The 14333-nt window shown below is 38.4% G+C and overlaps 2 protein-coding genes and 1 non-coding gene across 6 annotated transcripts; 2 read left to right on the forward strand and 1 right to left on the reverse strand.

Annotated features, from left to right (window-relative positions):
- The first annotated feature begins 1756 nt into the window (after positions 1 to 1756).
- LOC103937993 (bZIP transcription factor 23) lies at positions 1757 to 5524 on the forward strand. 4 transcript variants are annotated; one of them, XM_009347983.3, is made up of 5 exons: positions 1757 to 1911; positions 2839 to 3991; positions 4796 to 4867; positions 4962 to 4991; positions 5157 to 5524. In XM_009347983.3, the coding sequence occupies exons 2-5, from the start codon at positions 2873 to 2875 to the stop codon at positions 5229 to 5231; spliced, it is 1296 nt and encodes a 431-aa protein (XP_009346258.2). In that variant the 5' UTR covers positions 1757 to 1911; positions 2839 to 2872; the 3' UTR covers positions 5232 to 5524. The 4 variants fall into 4 exon arrangements, with proteins under 4 accessions (XP_009346258.2, XP_048429148.1, XP_009346257.2 ...); XM_009347982.3 differs by lacking the exon at positions 1757 to 1911 and adding an exon at positions 1959 to 2399; XM_048573191.1 differs by lacking the exon at positions 1757 to 1911 and having other exon boundaries at positions 1956 to 3991; positions 4962 to 5068.
- A 1206-nt stretch (positions 5525 to 6730) lies between these two features.
- On the forward strand, positions 6731 to 6803 carry TRNAE-CUC. The gene has a single exon. It is a non-coding gene; the product is annotated as a tRNA-Glu (tRNA).
- Positions 6804 to 6862: 59 nt separating this feature from the next.
- On the reverse strand, positions 6863 to 10696 carry LOC103937994 (protein DJ-1 homolog C). The gene is made up of 8 exons (XM_048573157.1): positions 10349 to 10696; positions 9954 to 10154; positions 9329 to 9478; positions 9067 to 9246; positions 8623 to 8700; positions 8052 to 8252; positions 7557 to 7694; positions 6863 to 7467 (listed from the first exon to the last, which is right to left on the reverse strand). The coding sequence occupies exons 1-8, from the start codon at positions 10565 to 10567 to the stop codon at positions 7255 to 7257; spliced, it is 1380 nt and encodes a 459-aa protein (XP_048429114.1). The 5' UTR covers positions 10568 to 10696; the 3' UTR covers positions 6863 to 7254.
- Between the last annotated feature and the right edge of the window lie 3637 nt (positions 10697 to 14333).

Raw genomic sequence — 14333 nt, forward strand, 5'->3', positions numbered from 1 at the left:
TAATTCCCTTTTTGAGGAGTATGTTTTGTATTAAGTCCAGTCCGAAGACAGTGATCTCGGTGGACTCTAGCATTATTTTTCCATTCATGGCATGAATCTTGCTAAAAGCTTTTACTGCTTTCTTTATATTTCAAGTTCATTTACATTTTAAGCCACGTAGTCCGGCCCATTAGCCTAGATTTTACTTTATGAACATTTGCAATCCTGACTCCGTTTTGAAATGCTTACATTATGTTTCTCGCTTTAAGTTATCATTTATCTTGCATTTACATTTAGGCAAAAACACACAAATTTGCATTGAATTATAAGTCTTCGTTCACTCAAGGCACCGAAAATAACCTAGCCGAATCGGCATCCTACACCGTGCATAATCGTTTGATTAAGAAGTCATTCCTGCACAACCTCACATTCACTCATATACAATCATTCTTTTTTGGCAGCCTCCAATAGTGACATGCATATTCTCTCTTTCACACGAATCATCTCGTGGCATTGAGATCGAAAGCAACATTTAGAGCAAATATGTTTTTGAAACCGAATGCCAAACTCCGTCCAAGTTTTGACACCAACAATAAGCAAGTAAGTGAAACCTAATCCATCATAATGGCAAGGAATCCAAAACTTAAGCCCACAAGAAAACTCATAAAGTATCAAACTACGGTTACATAATAATAAAATAAATTAACTTTTTCCAACATGTATACGATGAACTTCTACCAAACTACCAATGCATCAAACAAAAGAAACAAAATTGATCGTGGCTCCATTTCAGCGTTGTATGATAAGGCATTGAAATTCGTATTCTTCGCCTCAGGAGTTTAGAGCTAAAATTGCTAAGACCAAGACTTATCCTTACTAAAACAAGAAAGACTCATTTAAAATTTTTACATGCACTCAACTACTATTCAGATATTCTAATTTGTGATGACAATAAACATTGTATCAACATAAAATCTGAGACTATCCACAAAAGAATGTTGTTGAAGGTTACTAATGACTTAGACTAAAAAGAGAGGCAAGACCTATAATTTTCTTCTGTTTGCTAGATCATTTCCCATGGGTCCAACACCCGAAAGTTAGGGCATGACCAAAAACATCCAATTAGGTTTCTTCAACGCACAAAAAGGCATTGGACCTCCATATATTTGACTAAATCAAACTTTGATCTATATTTAGTGACCTCACCATACGCTATCCAATTCAAAATCATCACCATGTGTTGCAACTTAAAGACAAACTAAAGAGAAAAGGAGTCAAAGCTTTCTTCCTAAGTAAGTCATAATATCAGTAAACCTAAACACACAAAACATCCATGACCTTCTTTATTTGCTTATCTTGTAGATAAGCACGACCTCCTTCTCCCGAAAGTGCTTTTGGAATTGACTTATTAACGGTAGATTTTTTTTCAAATTAAAAAGAAAAAAAAAAGGAAAAAAAAAGAAAAAAAAAAGGAAAACGAAAGTCCACATGATCATAACCCCAACAAAATAAATAAATAAAATCCCCGTACTGTGCCCACCATTATCAACCAATAAAACAACCAAAAGATCTCGCACTCCAATCAACCTGTCGGAAAGCCCCCATCAGCGGCGGAGATCACTCCACGTTTCGATACGACAGTGGCCAGACATCAAATCACGATCTCAGCTCGTGATTGGTCCACGTTTCGAGATCTGATCGCTCAACCACCCACTTCAGTATTAAAAAATCTAAAAAATTCCAAATTCGTAGCCTCCGAGCCGACCTTAAATATGGACTCGTGTGGAGGCGGCACAAGACACCTGTCGCCTCCACGCATCGCAGACAAAGCCGAAAGCTCAGAGAAACAGTCTCTCTCTCTCTCTCTCCAGCGAGGAGTCACTCCCTCAATTTTCCAAAAAAAAAGGAAAAATAATTAAAAAGAAAATTAAGGTAATTAAGTCCTTCTCTTTCAGCGTTTTTCTTTCTGTCTTTTAGTTTATTTTTCGTTTCAGCTGATTTTTTTTTTTTCTGTTTATTCGGTTTGTCTTTATCTGATTTAATACAGTTTACTCATTATTCAATTAATTTAGCCTCCGAATTTTTCTGGGTTTTATCCTTTCTTTTAGCTTTAATTGTTTTTGTTAGGCAGGGAAGCAAATTTATGCAGTTTGTTAGATGGGTTGTTGTTTTAGCTGTTTTGGTGGTGAAATTTTGAAGTAAAAATATGATTAGGGTTTTGATTTGTCTCTTAGTTTCTAATGGAAAGATTGCAACTTTTTCTAATTTGTTGGGGGTAAGTAAGATTTAGAGAAATGGGTTATTTTTGGGTGACAGTCATGAGTTAATGGAGCTGGAGAATTTGGAAATCCTTGTTAGTTTGTTTTTGGTGTAAATTTGTGGATCTGAAGCTAAAGAGAATATGCAATGGAAAAGTAATGGTAATTTCCAAATTTGATCTGAATCTTGTGGAAAGGTGTGAAGGATAAGTTGTTTGCTTCTGATGATTTTTCACACTCTGTCCTGCTTCTTCATAATTGCAAATTCTTGAAAATGGAATCTTTTGTCATGATCTCAGTGTTGTCAAGCTGCTGTTGGTGGATTGAATAAAGCCACTGTTGTGATTGTTTTCATTGATTTGTCTGTTTCTTAAACTTAGGGGTGTGTTGGAATTTACTCTCCCATGTTTCGTTTGTCTAGTCAGTAGTGGTTGTTGTGCGCGTACGATCCACTGAGGTTTAACCCTGCATCATTTCGATTCGTTTTTAAAAAATGGTTATTGAAATGTGTAGTGCTAGTAAATTTTCTGTTTCGTTTACCTATCATTTTCCTGATTTTTTTATGAACGTGGCTGACTGAGTGAATTGGATGTACATATAGAGTTGTTTGCACAGCTAGCTTTCAAGTTTAGAAGATGGGGTCTAATTTCAATTTCAAGAGCTTTGGTGAAGCACCACCAGTGGAAGGCAATGGTGGGAGGGCAGGAGGAAGTTTTGGATTGGTGCGGCAGTCTTCGGTGTACTCATTGACGTTTGATGAGTTCCAGAACACGATAGGTGGACTTGGAAAGGATTATGGATCAATGAACATGGATGAACTGTTGAAAAATATATGGACCGCTGAGGAGACTCAAGGCATGACGGCTACTTCTGGGGTCGGAGGGGAAGTAAATGCCCCGGGGGGTAATTTGCAGAGACAAGGTTCGTTAACGTTGCCGCGAACGCTTAGTCAGAAAACGGTTGATGAGGTTTGGAAAAATTTGATTAGAGAGACTACTGATTATAAGTATAATAATGTTGCCGCCGGTTCGAATTTGCCACAGAGACAACAAACTTTGGGAGAGATGACCTTGGAGGACTTTCTGTTGAAAGCAGGGGTCGTGAGAGAAGATATACAGCCACCAGTTGTAAGGCCTAATAATGGTGGATTCTATGGTGAATTATACCGTCCTAAAAACAACGTTGGTTTAGCTTCCGGCTTTCAACAACCGAATATAAGCAACGGTATTTTGGGGAATCGAGTTGCGGACAACAAAAATTCAGTTCCAAATCAGTCTCCTACTTTAGCACTTAATGTTGGTGGAGTGAGAACTTCTCAGCAACAAACGCTGCAGTTGCCCCCACAACAGCAGCCACTCTTCCCCAAGCCTTCAACCATGGCGTTTGCCCCATCTATGCATTTGGTAAACAATGCTCAGCTAAGTAGCCCAAGAACTAGGGGACCAATGGCTGGGGTTGTGGAACCTTCTATGAACACCGCTTTCTCTCAAGCTGGAGGGTTTCCGGGCGCAGGAATTGGCGCGGTTGGTTTGGGCACTGGGGGCGGTGCAGTTGCAACAAGATCTCCTGCAAATCAGATATCCCCGGATGTAATTGCTAAGAGCAGTGGGGATACATCTTCATTGTCGCCGGTACCTTACATGTTTAACCGGGGAAGGAAGTGCAGTGGAGCTGTGGAGAAAGTAGTTGAGAGAAGGCAAAGGAGAATGATAAAAAACAGAGAATCTGCTGCAAGGTCTCGCGCTCGTAAACAGGTGACCCCATTGGCTCTGCTACCATCATACATTTAAATACTATCTCGATGTGTTGCACATTGTATTTTGAAATTTGACTTTAATTTGTTGTGTTCGAGTGGTCTTGTGGTTTAGCTGTAGTTTTAGACCTATATTTTGATGTCTAGAGTGGTGGCACTTTGTGCATCAACATGCATTTCAGCTGAACCATACAAATGTATAGTTTTTTGGGGAGAACATTAAAGATGCATACCTTCGGACATTTGCATTCACATGTAGAATTCTTACTGATCCCTTCTCGTGACCAAGTAAGGACATGATATCCCGCCTAAATCTTCGGACTTAAAACAAAATCCAGTTCAAACTGAAATCCCTACAAACCCTAATCTTTTACAAGTCTTCTGGTTTTACTATAAAAGTTTCTGTGAGGAACAAACAAGTAGAAATGACCGACTGTAGCCTCCAATTAAAGGTTTGTTAGCTTTTTGTCTATGCAAATGGGTGCTATTTATGTACCTAAAAATCTATAGAGCATCTACTAATATTTGATGAAACCCAGTGAGGAGGTTTTGTGGTGTCGATATGATTGTATCATTGTCTGAATGCATAAAGCAGCCTTCTGCACTGCCAATGTACAAAGTTCAAACGTGAATCTTTTCCTTCAAAAGTCACTGAGGGCTAAACGTCTTCAGGGATTTTGAACTTGAGATGTTTTCTGAATCCTAGAACAGCTCCGTCAATTAATGGCGATCTGCTTTGTTCATCCTTTTGTTTAAGAAAGACGATTCATAATTGTTTAAACCTTTTGTTTTCGGTTTCCTGCAGGCCTATACCTTAGAACTAGAGGCAGAAGTTGCAAAACTTAAAGAAATGAACGAAGAATTACAGAAAAAACAGGTACATGATATATGTACATTAAAGCATAATTGTCTATCAACCTGGTTGTCCTAGTTTCGCTAACCCTCCTCGACTTCACTTTGTTTCTCCGCAGGAGGAAATTATGGAAGTGCAGAAAGATCAGGTACATCATTGTTCGTATCTCTCCAGTCTCTATGTAATTCATTGCTCTCAGATAAGATAACCAATGAAGCAAAACAAGTATATTTCTTCGAGTGTTCACTTGCATCTTGATGCATTTTAACTGCAAAGTAAACCGACCAATCCCGTTCTCTGAATGTGTTGGCAGATGTTGGAGACAATGAAGCGGCAATGGGGAGGCAAAAGGCAATGCTTACGACGAACATTGACAGGCCCTTGGTAACTCGGATGAAATTGGACTGCGAATATAAGATGAGTGCTCGAGTTTACGAACGTTATAGGTAGTTCGGTACAGAGATTGGAGCTTGTATCTGGTATCTGAATCCAATCTTATACTAGAAACAGTAGGTAACTGGTCTGTATAGGAGAGGAGTGTTGAGTTGTAAATTATAAAAATAATTAAAGTTAATTAGTCTCATCCTGTAGATTAAACTTCTTGTGTTTTTGGTGTATTCTTTGCTTCTCATTTGATGGCAGGGGGAATCTAGTTTAATTAAACAAGCCATATTTGGACTACCTTCGAATTTTTTATCTAATTAATTAACACGTTTCTGCCGCTCATATAAACTGATTTCACTTGAACTCTTGCGTTCACTTTTCACCTGGACTCTTGCGTTCCAATCCCCCTCCACCACTACCTATTGCTTGTATCAACATTGAAAAAAGAAAAAAAATAAATAAAATGAATTCACTATTATTCTTCTGGTTCATGGTGCATTCTAGTATTTTAATCCTCGTTTGATGGCAGTGGGAATCTAGTTTAATTAAACAAGTCAAGTTTAAACTATCTTAGTAGTTTTCATCTTATTAGTTAACACGTTTCTGCTGCTCATATAAATTGATTTCACTTGCAAGGAACCAATTTATAGTTTAGTTGGCTAAAAGCACTTACTTTTCACTTGAACTCTTGCGTTCGAATCCACCACTATCTATCGCTTGTATCAACATTAAAAAAAAAAAAAAAAAAAAGGGAAAAAAAACTTAACTGAATTCACCATTATTCTTCTGGTTCATGATGCATTATGATATTTTAATTCTTATTTACAACGATATAAAGTTGATATAATAAGGTTCAAATTTTAATTACCATTTTCATACCAATATTTGGATATATAATTCAGGAAATAGTAGTTTTTTTTTTTTTTTTTTTTGAGATGAGATACGATATTATTGAGAATAAGGAACCATAACAAGAGGATAGCAAAATAAAAGAGAGTGAACCCTAAAAATGCCTTGTTGGGGCTGCCAACTCAGAATCAAGGAAAAAAAGGGGCCACCAAATACATCAAATACTCAAAGGAAAACTACATAACACTATCCTCTAACAAGGCATCTGCAACTAAATTTGGAGGTTCCTCAAACCAATTCACCTCCTGTTGCAATCCAATTCCAGCTCGTGCAAGATGTGCCACTTGATTGGCTTCTCTTTGGACCAACAAAATCTGTAAATCATGTCCGTTCATCGTATATCGTGTGATCAGTTTTGTCAGGTACTGTTTGTATTTGAAATTATATTTTCTATTAGGAAGTGTTATTAGCACTCCAAGAATCTCATTCTACACTCCTCACAAGTGTATTTTTCTTTCTAAATATAGAAAGTTTGGAGTGTAGAATGAGAATTTTAGAGTGCCAATAACAATTTCCTTTCTATTTTTCATCATTAATTACTAGCCAAACCATTTTTCTAGTATTAATTATATTTGTAGCTCAACGGAATAATAATCCGTTGTAGTCTAGTTGGTCAGGATACTCGGCTCTCACCCGAGAGACCCGGGTTCAAGTCCCGGCAACGGAATAACCTTTTTGTGTTTTGGTTTCTCTACCATTTTTCTATTTGCACCTGTTCTTTCAGAGTCTTCACAATTCCTCATCAACTTTCCATTCCAAAAGACATAAAAGTAGAAAACATTTACAGCCGGCCGTACCAACAAAAATATTCTACATAATATTCAGGCCTTTCCATCTCCAACACATTATTTTTTACATCAATTGCTAAAGCTAGAAGCCTGGACCGGTGAATCAGCAGTGTCGTGTAATGCAATGATGACGTATCTGTTTTGTGAACGGGCACTTGGGGAAACGGATGGACAAACTCAACACTCAAAAATCCATCCAAACTGCTTGGTAACTAGATTCTCCTTCCGTTGCCCATTATGAGTTGGGCAGACTATACTCTTCATGGCTAAGGGCTGAAGAAAGAATCGCCTTCCATCCGCAAGGACTTCAATCTATGAGTCTAGATCATCCTAAGTCCTCGGGTAATCATAAACGAGGCCTTCTGCAACACTTCTTGCCCTTGCATGACCATGTAGTTTGCTCACAATAGCTAACGCAAAGTCTGTGACGGTAGAAAGTCCTCTGCTTGTAATCAGTTTACCATCGATAACTACTTTGGTGCCATTTATCACTTCGTTTGTGAGTTTGCTTACAATGGAAGGATGAGCGGTGGCTTTCTTACCCTATATTTTGCAAAGAAAGCATAAGGAATCATATAAGCAAAAAATAAACATTAAAAATATAGAAGAAAGAAAAGAAAATTTTATGGTACCTTCAATAAGCCTTGTTTATGTAGGATTGCTGGCGACGAACAGACCGCCCCATATACTCTTCCAGCTAGTTCTTGTTCTTTGAGGAGGTTCTTTAGAATCCTAGATTTGCTTAGCCGCTCAGCCCCAGCATTTCCTCCCTATCAGAAGGAACCAGAACCATTGAATGGTCTACTTTGTAACAGGGAAAAATCTTTTTTTGTTTTTTGTCACACAGTTACCAACAAAACAAAAGCGTACATAAACGCAACAGTACTTAAGAAGTGCCTATCTATCTAATACTGAATAAGTATATACCTCTACAACCCATTTAAGGAATTAATAATTCTACATTTTGCTTTTTCATTTTGATTATGCACCGCACAACGCTAAAGATAAATACCATCACCAAAGTCAGAATTCAATATTTACGCTTCATAACTTAATCTTAGATCTTGATAGTTTGTTTAAGAACATAAGAAAGATAAATGTATCACTAACTATTCGGTTTGTCTCACCGGAAGAATGATTAAGTCGTATGTTGACTCTGCAGCAACACCAATCAACTTGTCAGCAATGATTTTGGTGCCTTGAGATCCCAAAATCCGCACAGATTTTTCAACTGAAGCAACTATAACATCCACATGTGCTCGTCTCAGAATATCTACAATAGTTACTACTTCAATATCTTCAGATCCATTTGCAACTGGAATCAGAACCTGCATGACAATAGAATGATAAAAAGCTTCTTACGCCAAAAAGAGGGACACAGAGAAATAGAATGACAGGCAGAAGATACTATGTAATAAAAAAACCAAAATAAATAAATGTAGGCAGTCATGTAAAAGTGTAATCAGAAATGTGAACAGGGTTAAGAGTCAAATGAAAAGAGCGTGGAGGTGAATTGTTATCCAAAACATATTTTATCGTTAATCAAAACAAGCATTTCAAAATTTTTTAGATGACAAAGAATTTTGAAGTTCATATACATTATTTGTAGAGAAGGATGTTCTGCATCCAATCGAACTGCATATCTATAGATCGAGGTTACAAAAGATTAGTCATGAAGCAGAAATAAAAGAAACTTACTCGAGGGATGTGATCAAAAGACCATTCAACGTCATTAAACTCCTCCGTTTTAGATTCCTCATCATCAGGACAGATCAACTAATACAAGAGATGCAGAGTATTAGCTCAAAGCTATCACGAAAAAGGTATTACGACACTGAATATGAGAAGGAAATACCATAGAAATATAAAGAATCTGAAAAGAAACATCTTTATTAGATGAAGAAAACCATAGTTTAGGCAGGCTTTTCCTAGAGACTGTCTGACAAAGGATGGAGTTTTTTGGATAAAAGGATTGCAAAGTTTATACAATGACTTCACAGACATGAATGCTCACTCAAACGCTTGTATAATGAACAAAAAAATGAGACAGGATTTTACTAAGCATCTATCAAGAATCAAGCTAAAGCATGAGTTCGGACACACTAACATTACACTATTACAGTAGTAGGGCTCACCACTCACCAGCGATTCTCCAATTTCCTTGGCAACGGATTCCCCAAATAGCTGTTCTACTAGGCATAGGGCAAACCCATAAGAAGTTCCAGGGCCACGGCTTGTTGTGAGTCCTCCTGACACCTGAATGTTTGATTTGACTGCCCAGAACGTCGGAAGCTTGTGCATGAATGCAGGGTGGCAAGTAGTCTTGCATAACACACTAACAACCATTAGCCGAAAAAAGCACACTGAAATTGACAAAATTTTGAAAATTTAACCAACAACCCACCTGCCTTCTCTTTAAAAGACCCCATGGCAGAAGTGCTACTGCCGGAGCAGCACATATGGCTCCATATAACCTACTTTCCTCAGCCTGCTTTCTTGTAATTTCCTGGAGTGCTGCACAGTCTCTTAGCCTCACCGATCCCGGCATTCCTCCCTTGAGGTCATACGCATAAAAATCATCAGTGGATGCTATAAGTTGTCAAACTTAAACACAAGACCATCACCAAACTTTCTAATATATTGATCCAGTCAAATGAAAGGCGAAAGTTCAGGCGTGCAAATGAATCGCAAGAATTCCAAAAATAACACCTCCAGAATGCAGAATACCTTGTGCCTACAATTTGTATTGCTTCAAACTATAGATGCACACTATTGCACTTCTTTTAAACTTTCTCCAGCTCGAAAATTAAAAGAAGACAACTTCCTGTGGCTCTCATTCTACTTTAAAAAACTTTGGTTGCTTTAGTAATAAGTTTCATCATGCACAGTATCCCCATAACCAGTAACTACGAATGGTTAACAATCTCAACGACCAATTTACGTGTATGTACCGCATTTTATCACTAGTTCATTACTTAATAAACTATAAATTCATGAAACGTAACATAAATTGGTCAAGAACAACTAACCGGCAACGCCACAAGATCAAAAATTTGATCGGAACACGAGGAAATGGAGGTGTCAGCAACCAGTTTAGTGCCGCAAGAAGCTTCAATCTGGAGCTGCGGCTCCACGGAGGCCACAGTAACATCGGCACCAGCTCGGCGCAGAACATCAACCATAATGACAGCTTCCATTTCTTCTGTCCCATACCCAATTGGCACCAGAACCTGCGCATAATACATAAAAAAAGAAAAACTAAAAAATTCAGCTCTCTCTCACTTAAAGTTCCGTTTGGTTGCTGAGAAAGTAAAGATCACAAACCCAACAACCCATTTTTTTCAAAGTTTCCATTTTTCTCATCCATTTTCTCAGCAACCAAACAACATTGACGGAAAAGCTGATGTGGGTATTGCGAAAAGACCTTCCTGGGAGGCACCGAAATTGGGTTTGTTGTTGCTGTTGCGGAGAGGGTTTTAGTGGGTTTTGCAGAGTGTATTGAAGTAGGTGTTCTTCTCTGTGCAGAGGCCATGGAGGTAACTGAGAACGAAGGAAGAGTGGCTGCAGAGGCAGCCATTGAAGCGAGCTTCGGATAGCAGAATTTCACAGCGGTCGGTGAGAGAACCGGAGACAGAGACTCCATTGAGGCAAATCGGAGTTTCGGTTGAAGGCGCAAAATGGACCTTATCTGAGTTCTGTCGGATTCTCTTTCTTGGTCCCGAAACTTGGTGTCAGCACACCATACGGCGCCGTTTAGCAAAAACTGTTCATTTCCATAGTCAAATTCTTAGAACAACTCTACCCCTGAAGACTTTGCGCCAGCACCTAGCCCATTTATCCACTTCAGTAAACCGTAATAGACCCTAATGAATAATAATAGGCAAAGCATCTCCACTCCAAAAAAAATGTGATGGCACAAACGATCTCTATCTTTACAAAATGCGCTGGCATCTAGTTCATTTAAAATATTAAATAATTTTTTTATAAAATAATAAATTAAAAAAATAGTTTTAATTTCGGCTAGGATTTTTAACCAATCTCGTCACGCCACGTGTCATTATCCGAACGTACTATTTTGTGAATAGATTTCCGCTAAGATTTTCAACCAATCCCGACAAGCCACTTGTCACTTCCTGTTTACAATAATTTAGGCAAGATTTCGATAAGATTTTCAACCAATCTTGTCACGCCACGTGTCATTATCCGAACGTACTATTTTGTAGATAGATTTCTGATAAGATTTTCAACTAATCCCAACACGCCACGTGTCACTTCCTGTTTACAATAATTTAGCCAAGATTTCGATAAGATTTTCAACCAATTACGCAGTGCCACGTGGCATTGTCCAGAACCTCATCTTCTCTTTTTTTGTCCATATAAACCCTACATCCCTACATTCATCCTCACACTAAACTCAATCCTTTTTTTTAGCTCAGAATTATTCTTTATCGTTTTCAAATCTTGAGTTCTTACAATGTCTTCTTCAAGGAGAGTGTATAAACAATTGCAAGAGCAGCAGAAAAGGTTGTTGGCACAACAGGAAGAATTGGTTAAGCTTGACGAAGGTGGAGGTGGAGATGAGGCATTCGCAATGGAGGAGGATGAGGATGATCACCATAGAAGGCGGAAGGCCTCACATTCCCACCGTATCATGGAAGTTGTGGGTCAAATAGCCAAACCCAGACGTGCGGCAAACATCAATAGAAGAAGGGAAAGACGAGGTTAAGATCTCTTGGAAGATTATTTTATTCCCAACAGCGTTTTCCCTGATCATGTTTTTAGACGTCATTTTAGAATGCAACGAAGTTTGTTCGATAAAATCATGAGTGCTGTTTGCAACCATGATCCATATTTTGTGCAAAAAGAAGATGCTTTTCATGTTCTAGGTCTTCTTCCTGAGCAAAAAATTACGGATGCCTTGCGTATGCTTGCATATGGAGCATCTGCAAATCAAGTGGATGAGATCACAAGGATGGGAAAAACAATAGTTCTGGAGTCCCTGATGCAGTTTTGCTCTGCAATTGAAGCCCTCTACACCAATGAGTACCTTTGGAAACCCACGCCAAGGGACATGCGAAGGCTTCTGAGGAAGGGTGAGATGCGAGGCTTCCCTGACATGATTGGAAGCATCGACTGCATGCACTGGACTTGGGAAAATTGTCCAAGTGTGTGGCAAGGAGCTTATGGCAACAGAAAAGGAGCCAAAAACATCATTTTGGAAGCGGTGGCTTCTTTTGATACATGGATTTGGCATGCTCTTTTTGGTGTTCCAGGAGCTTAGAATGACCTAAATGTCCTTGCCCAATCTCCAGTGTTTGACGAACTGCTATAAGGAAATGGGTCGAGATGCACATATTGGGTTAATGGTAATAAATACGAGGGACCATACTACCTTGCAGATGGTATTTACCCAAGGTGGTCAATATTTGTCAAAACAGTGCCACATCCATAGAGTGAAAAAGAAAAACACTTTGCAAAGTGTCAAGAAGGGTGTAGGAAGGATGTCGAGCGTTGTTTTGGTATCCTGCAAGCTCATTGGGCGATTGTCAGGGTTGCAGCTAGAATGTTTGATGTCGAAGCTCTTCGATCCATCATGATGACGTGTATTATTCTCCACAACATGATTGTTGAAGATGAGTATGATTATGATGCCGTCGATGAATACGAGTCGGATCCGATGAACAACTCAAGAACACAAATCTACTATGCTCATGACCGGACCAAAGATCCCGGGCAACACGAGCCGTTAGAACGAGATGGACGATACAATGAATTGATCGTTCAGCGGTACACTTCATTGCAAGAGCCATACTGGCACATAACCTGCCAGAATGACTTGATTGACCACCAGTGGGGATTGCACGAAGGCGAAGATAATTAAAATAAGACTTGTGGTTGGTTTTTTAAGTAATCTTATTTAGTGTGTGTGTGTGTGTGTGTGTGTGTGTGTGTGTGTGTGTTTTTTTAAGTTTATATGGTGAGGTTATGTAATTTTATTTGGTGTTTTTTTTTTAAATGCTTATTTGGTGAGTTTATGTAATCTTATTCAAATATTTAAATAAAGTACAAAAATTACATAAGAAATTAAATAAAGTTCTAAAAATAAATAAGAAATTAAATAAAGTTCTAAAAATGTTAAGAAATTACATAACAAATTAAATAAAGTAGTACAAATAAATACGAAATTATACAAAGTCTGTGGAGTTAGGATATGTGGTGCTAGGATCTTCGTTGCTAGGATTTCTGTAGCTGGAACCCCCTTGACTTGTTTCGGCATCTCTTGCACGCCTCCTTTGCACGATATCTCTTTTTTCTGATGTCCAAAAATATTTTAAATTCGGAGACAGTCCTACTAGAGACTTATTCATAGTGTCATGATCTGTTTGAGCCATCATTTCTTCTCTAAGCATCTCATTCTCTCGATGAAGTGCTTTTCTAATCATCTCATTCTCTCGATTAACTATTTCTCTTTGTCTCTCAACTGCCACATCACGAGCCTCAGTAGCTGCTATTATTGCTGCCATAACAGTAGCTTTTTCCTCATCTCTCGCCTTTTCCCATGCCATGTTCAGTTCACCTTGGCGAGCAAGTTCCTCCATATATTTAGTGTAGTCATTTTTGGAAGAACTACCTTTTTTCTTTGATGCCTTTTTACCTTGAGGCCTGAGGGACTGACGAGTCGGTTGGGTCTCCGGCACTTCTTCAGGCGTCCCTTCCATGTCTTCAAATGTGTTAGCTTCTTGTTCGGTTGTGTCTGTTTCTGGCGAACTGTGTAGACCCATACCGTGCATGACAACTTCTGGACCGGTTGCCACAATTTTGTATCTAGGGCAATCTTTGACAATTTGCCAACATTCCCATTTGTTGAATGATTTGTTACGGTTCTTTGCATTGTAGAATGCTTGTGCTGGCAGTGTCTATAAAAATGTGGGATAAGATAGTATTAAAAAATACAGGTGTAACACAAATAAATAAATTAAAATATTGATGGGCGTGAAATTTATATAAATTACATAAAAATTACATAAGAAATTAAATAAATTAAAATATTGATGTGGGTGGAATGCATATAAATAAATAAAAATATTGTTACCTAATCCGCTAAACTTGTCCCACTACGCAGATTACCGGAAGCATGAGAGATGGCATTTTTCCAACAAGTAAAGGATGCGTTGAGTTTTTTCCAACGACCTTAAAGACCTTGACTAGATCTGACATCTTTTCCATGTACATTGCAAAATGATTTCGTAATTTTACTCCACATTTCTCGCTTATCCATCTCATTACCCGTAATCGGGTCATGAGTAGTGTGAACCCAACAGTCACATAACGTAACATCTTCAATGAGCTTCCACGAAGTCATTTTTTTCTCTCAAAGTGTACAAAATATTCAAACATAGAAAGTGTAG

This window comes from the organism of the source record quoted next, unplaced genomic scaffold (genome assembly GCF_019419815.1).
Source record: "Pyrus x bretschneideri cultivar Hongxiangsu unplaced genomic scaffold, Pyrus_bretschneideri_v1 Contig64, whole genome shotgun sequence".
NCBI classification, from domain to species: domain Eukaryota; kingdom Viridiplantae; phylum Streptophyta; class Magnoliopsida; order Rosales; family Rosaceae; genus Pyrus; species Pyrus x bretschneideri.

Bases quoted from the DNA above. Each gene is read 5' to 3' on its own strand.
- LOC103937993 (XM_009347983.3), top strand. From the start codon at position 2,873: ATGGGGTCTAATTTCAATTTCAAGAGCTTTGGTGAAGCACCACCAGTG. The intron at 3,992-4,795 runs GTGACCCCATTG...GGTTTCCTGCAG, and splicing joins GGTCTCGCGCTCGTAAACAG to GCCTATACCTTAGAACTAGA. The intron at 4,992-5,156 runs GTACATCATTGT...ATGTGTTGGCAG, and splicing joins TGGAAGTGCAGAAAGATCAG to ATGTTGGAGACAATGAAGCG.
- LOC103937994 (XM_048573157.1), bottom strand. From the start codon at position 10,567: ATGGAGTCTCTGTCTCCGGTTCTCTCACCGACCGCTGTGAAATTCTGC. The intron at 9,247-9,328 runs GTGGGTTGTTGG...GTGTTATGCAAG, and splicing joins GTCTTTTAAAGAGAAGGCAG to ACTACTTGCCACCCTGCATT. The intron at 7,695-8,051 runs GTGAGACAAACC...TCCTTCTGATAG, and splicing joins ACGACTTAATCATTCTTCCG to GGAGGAAATGCTGGGGCTGA.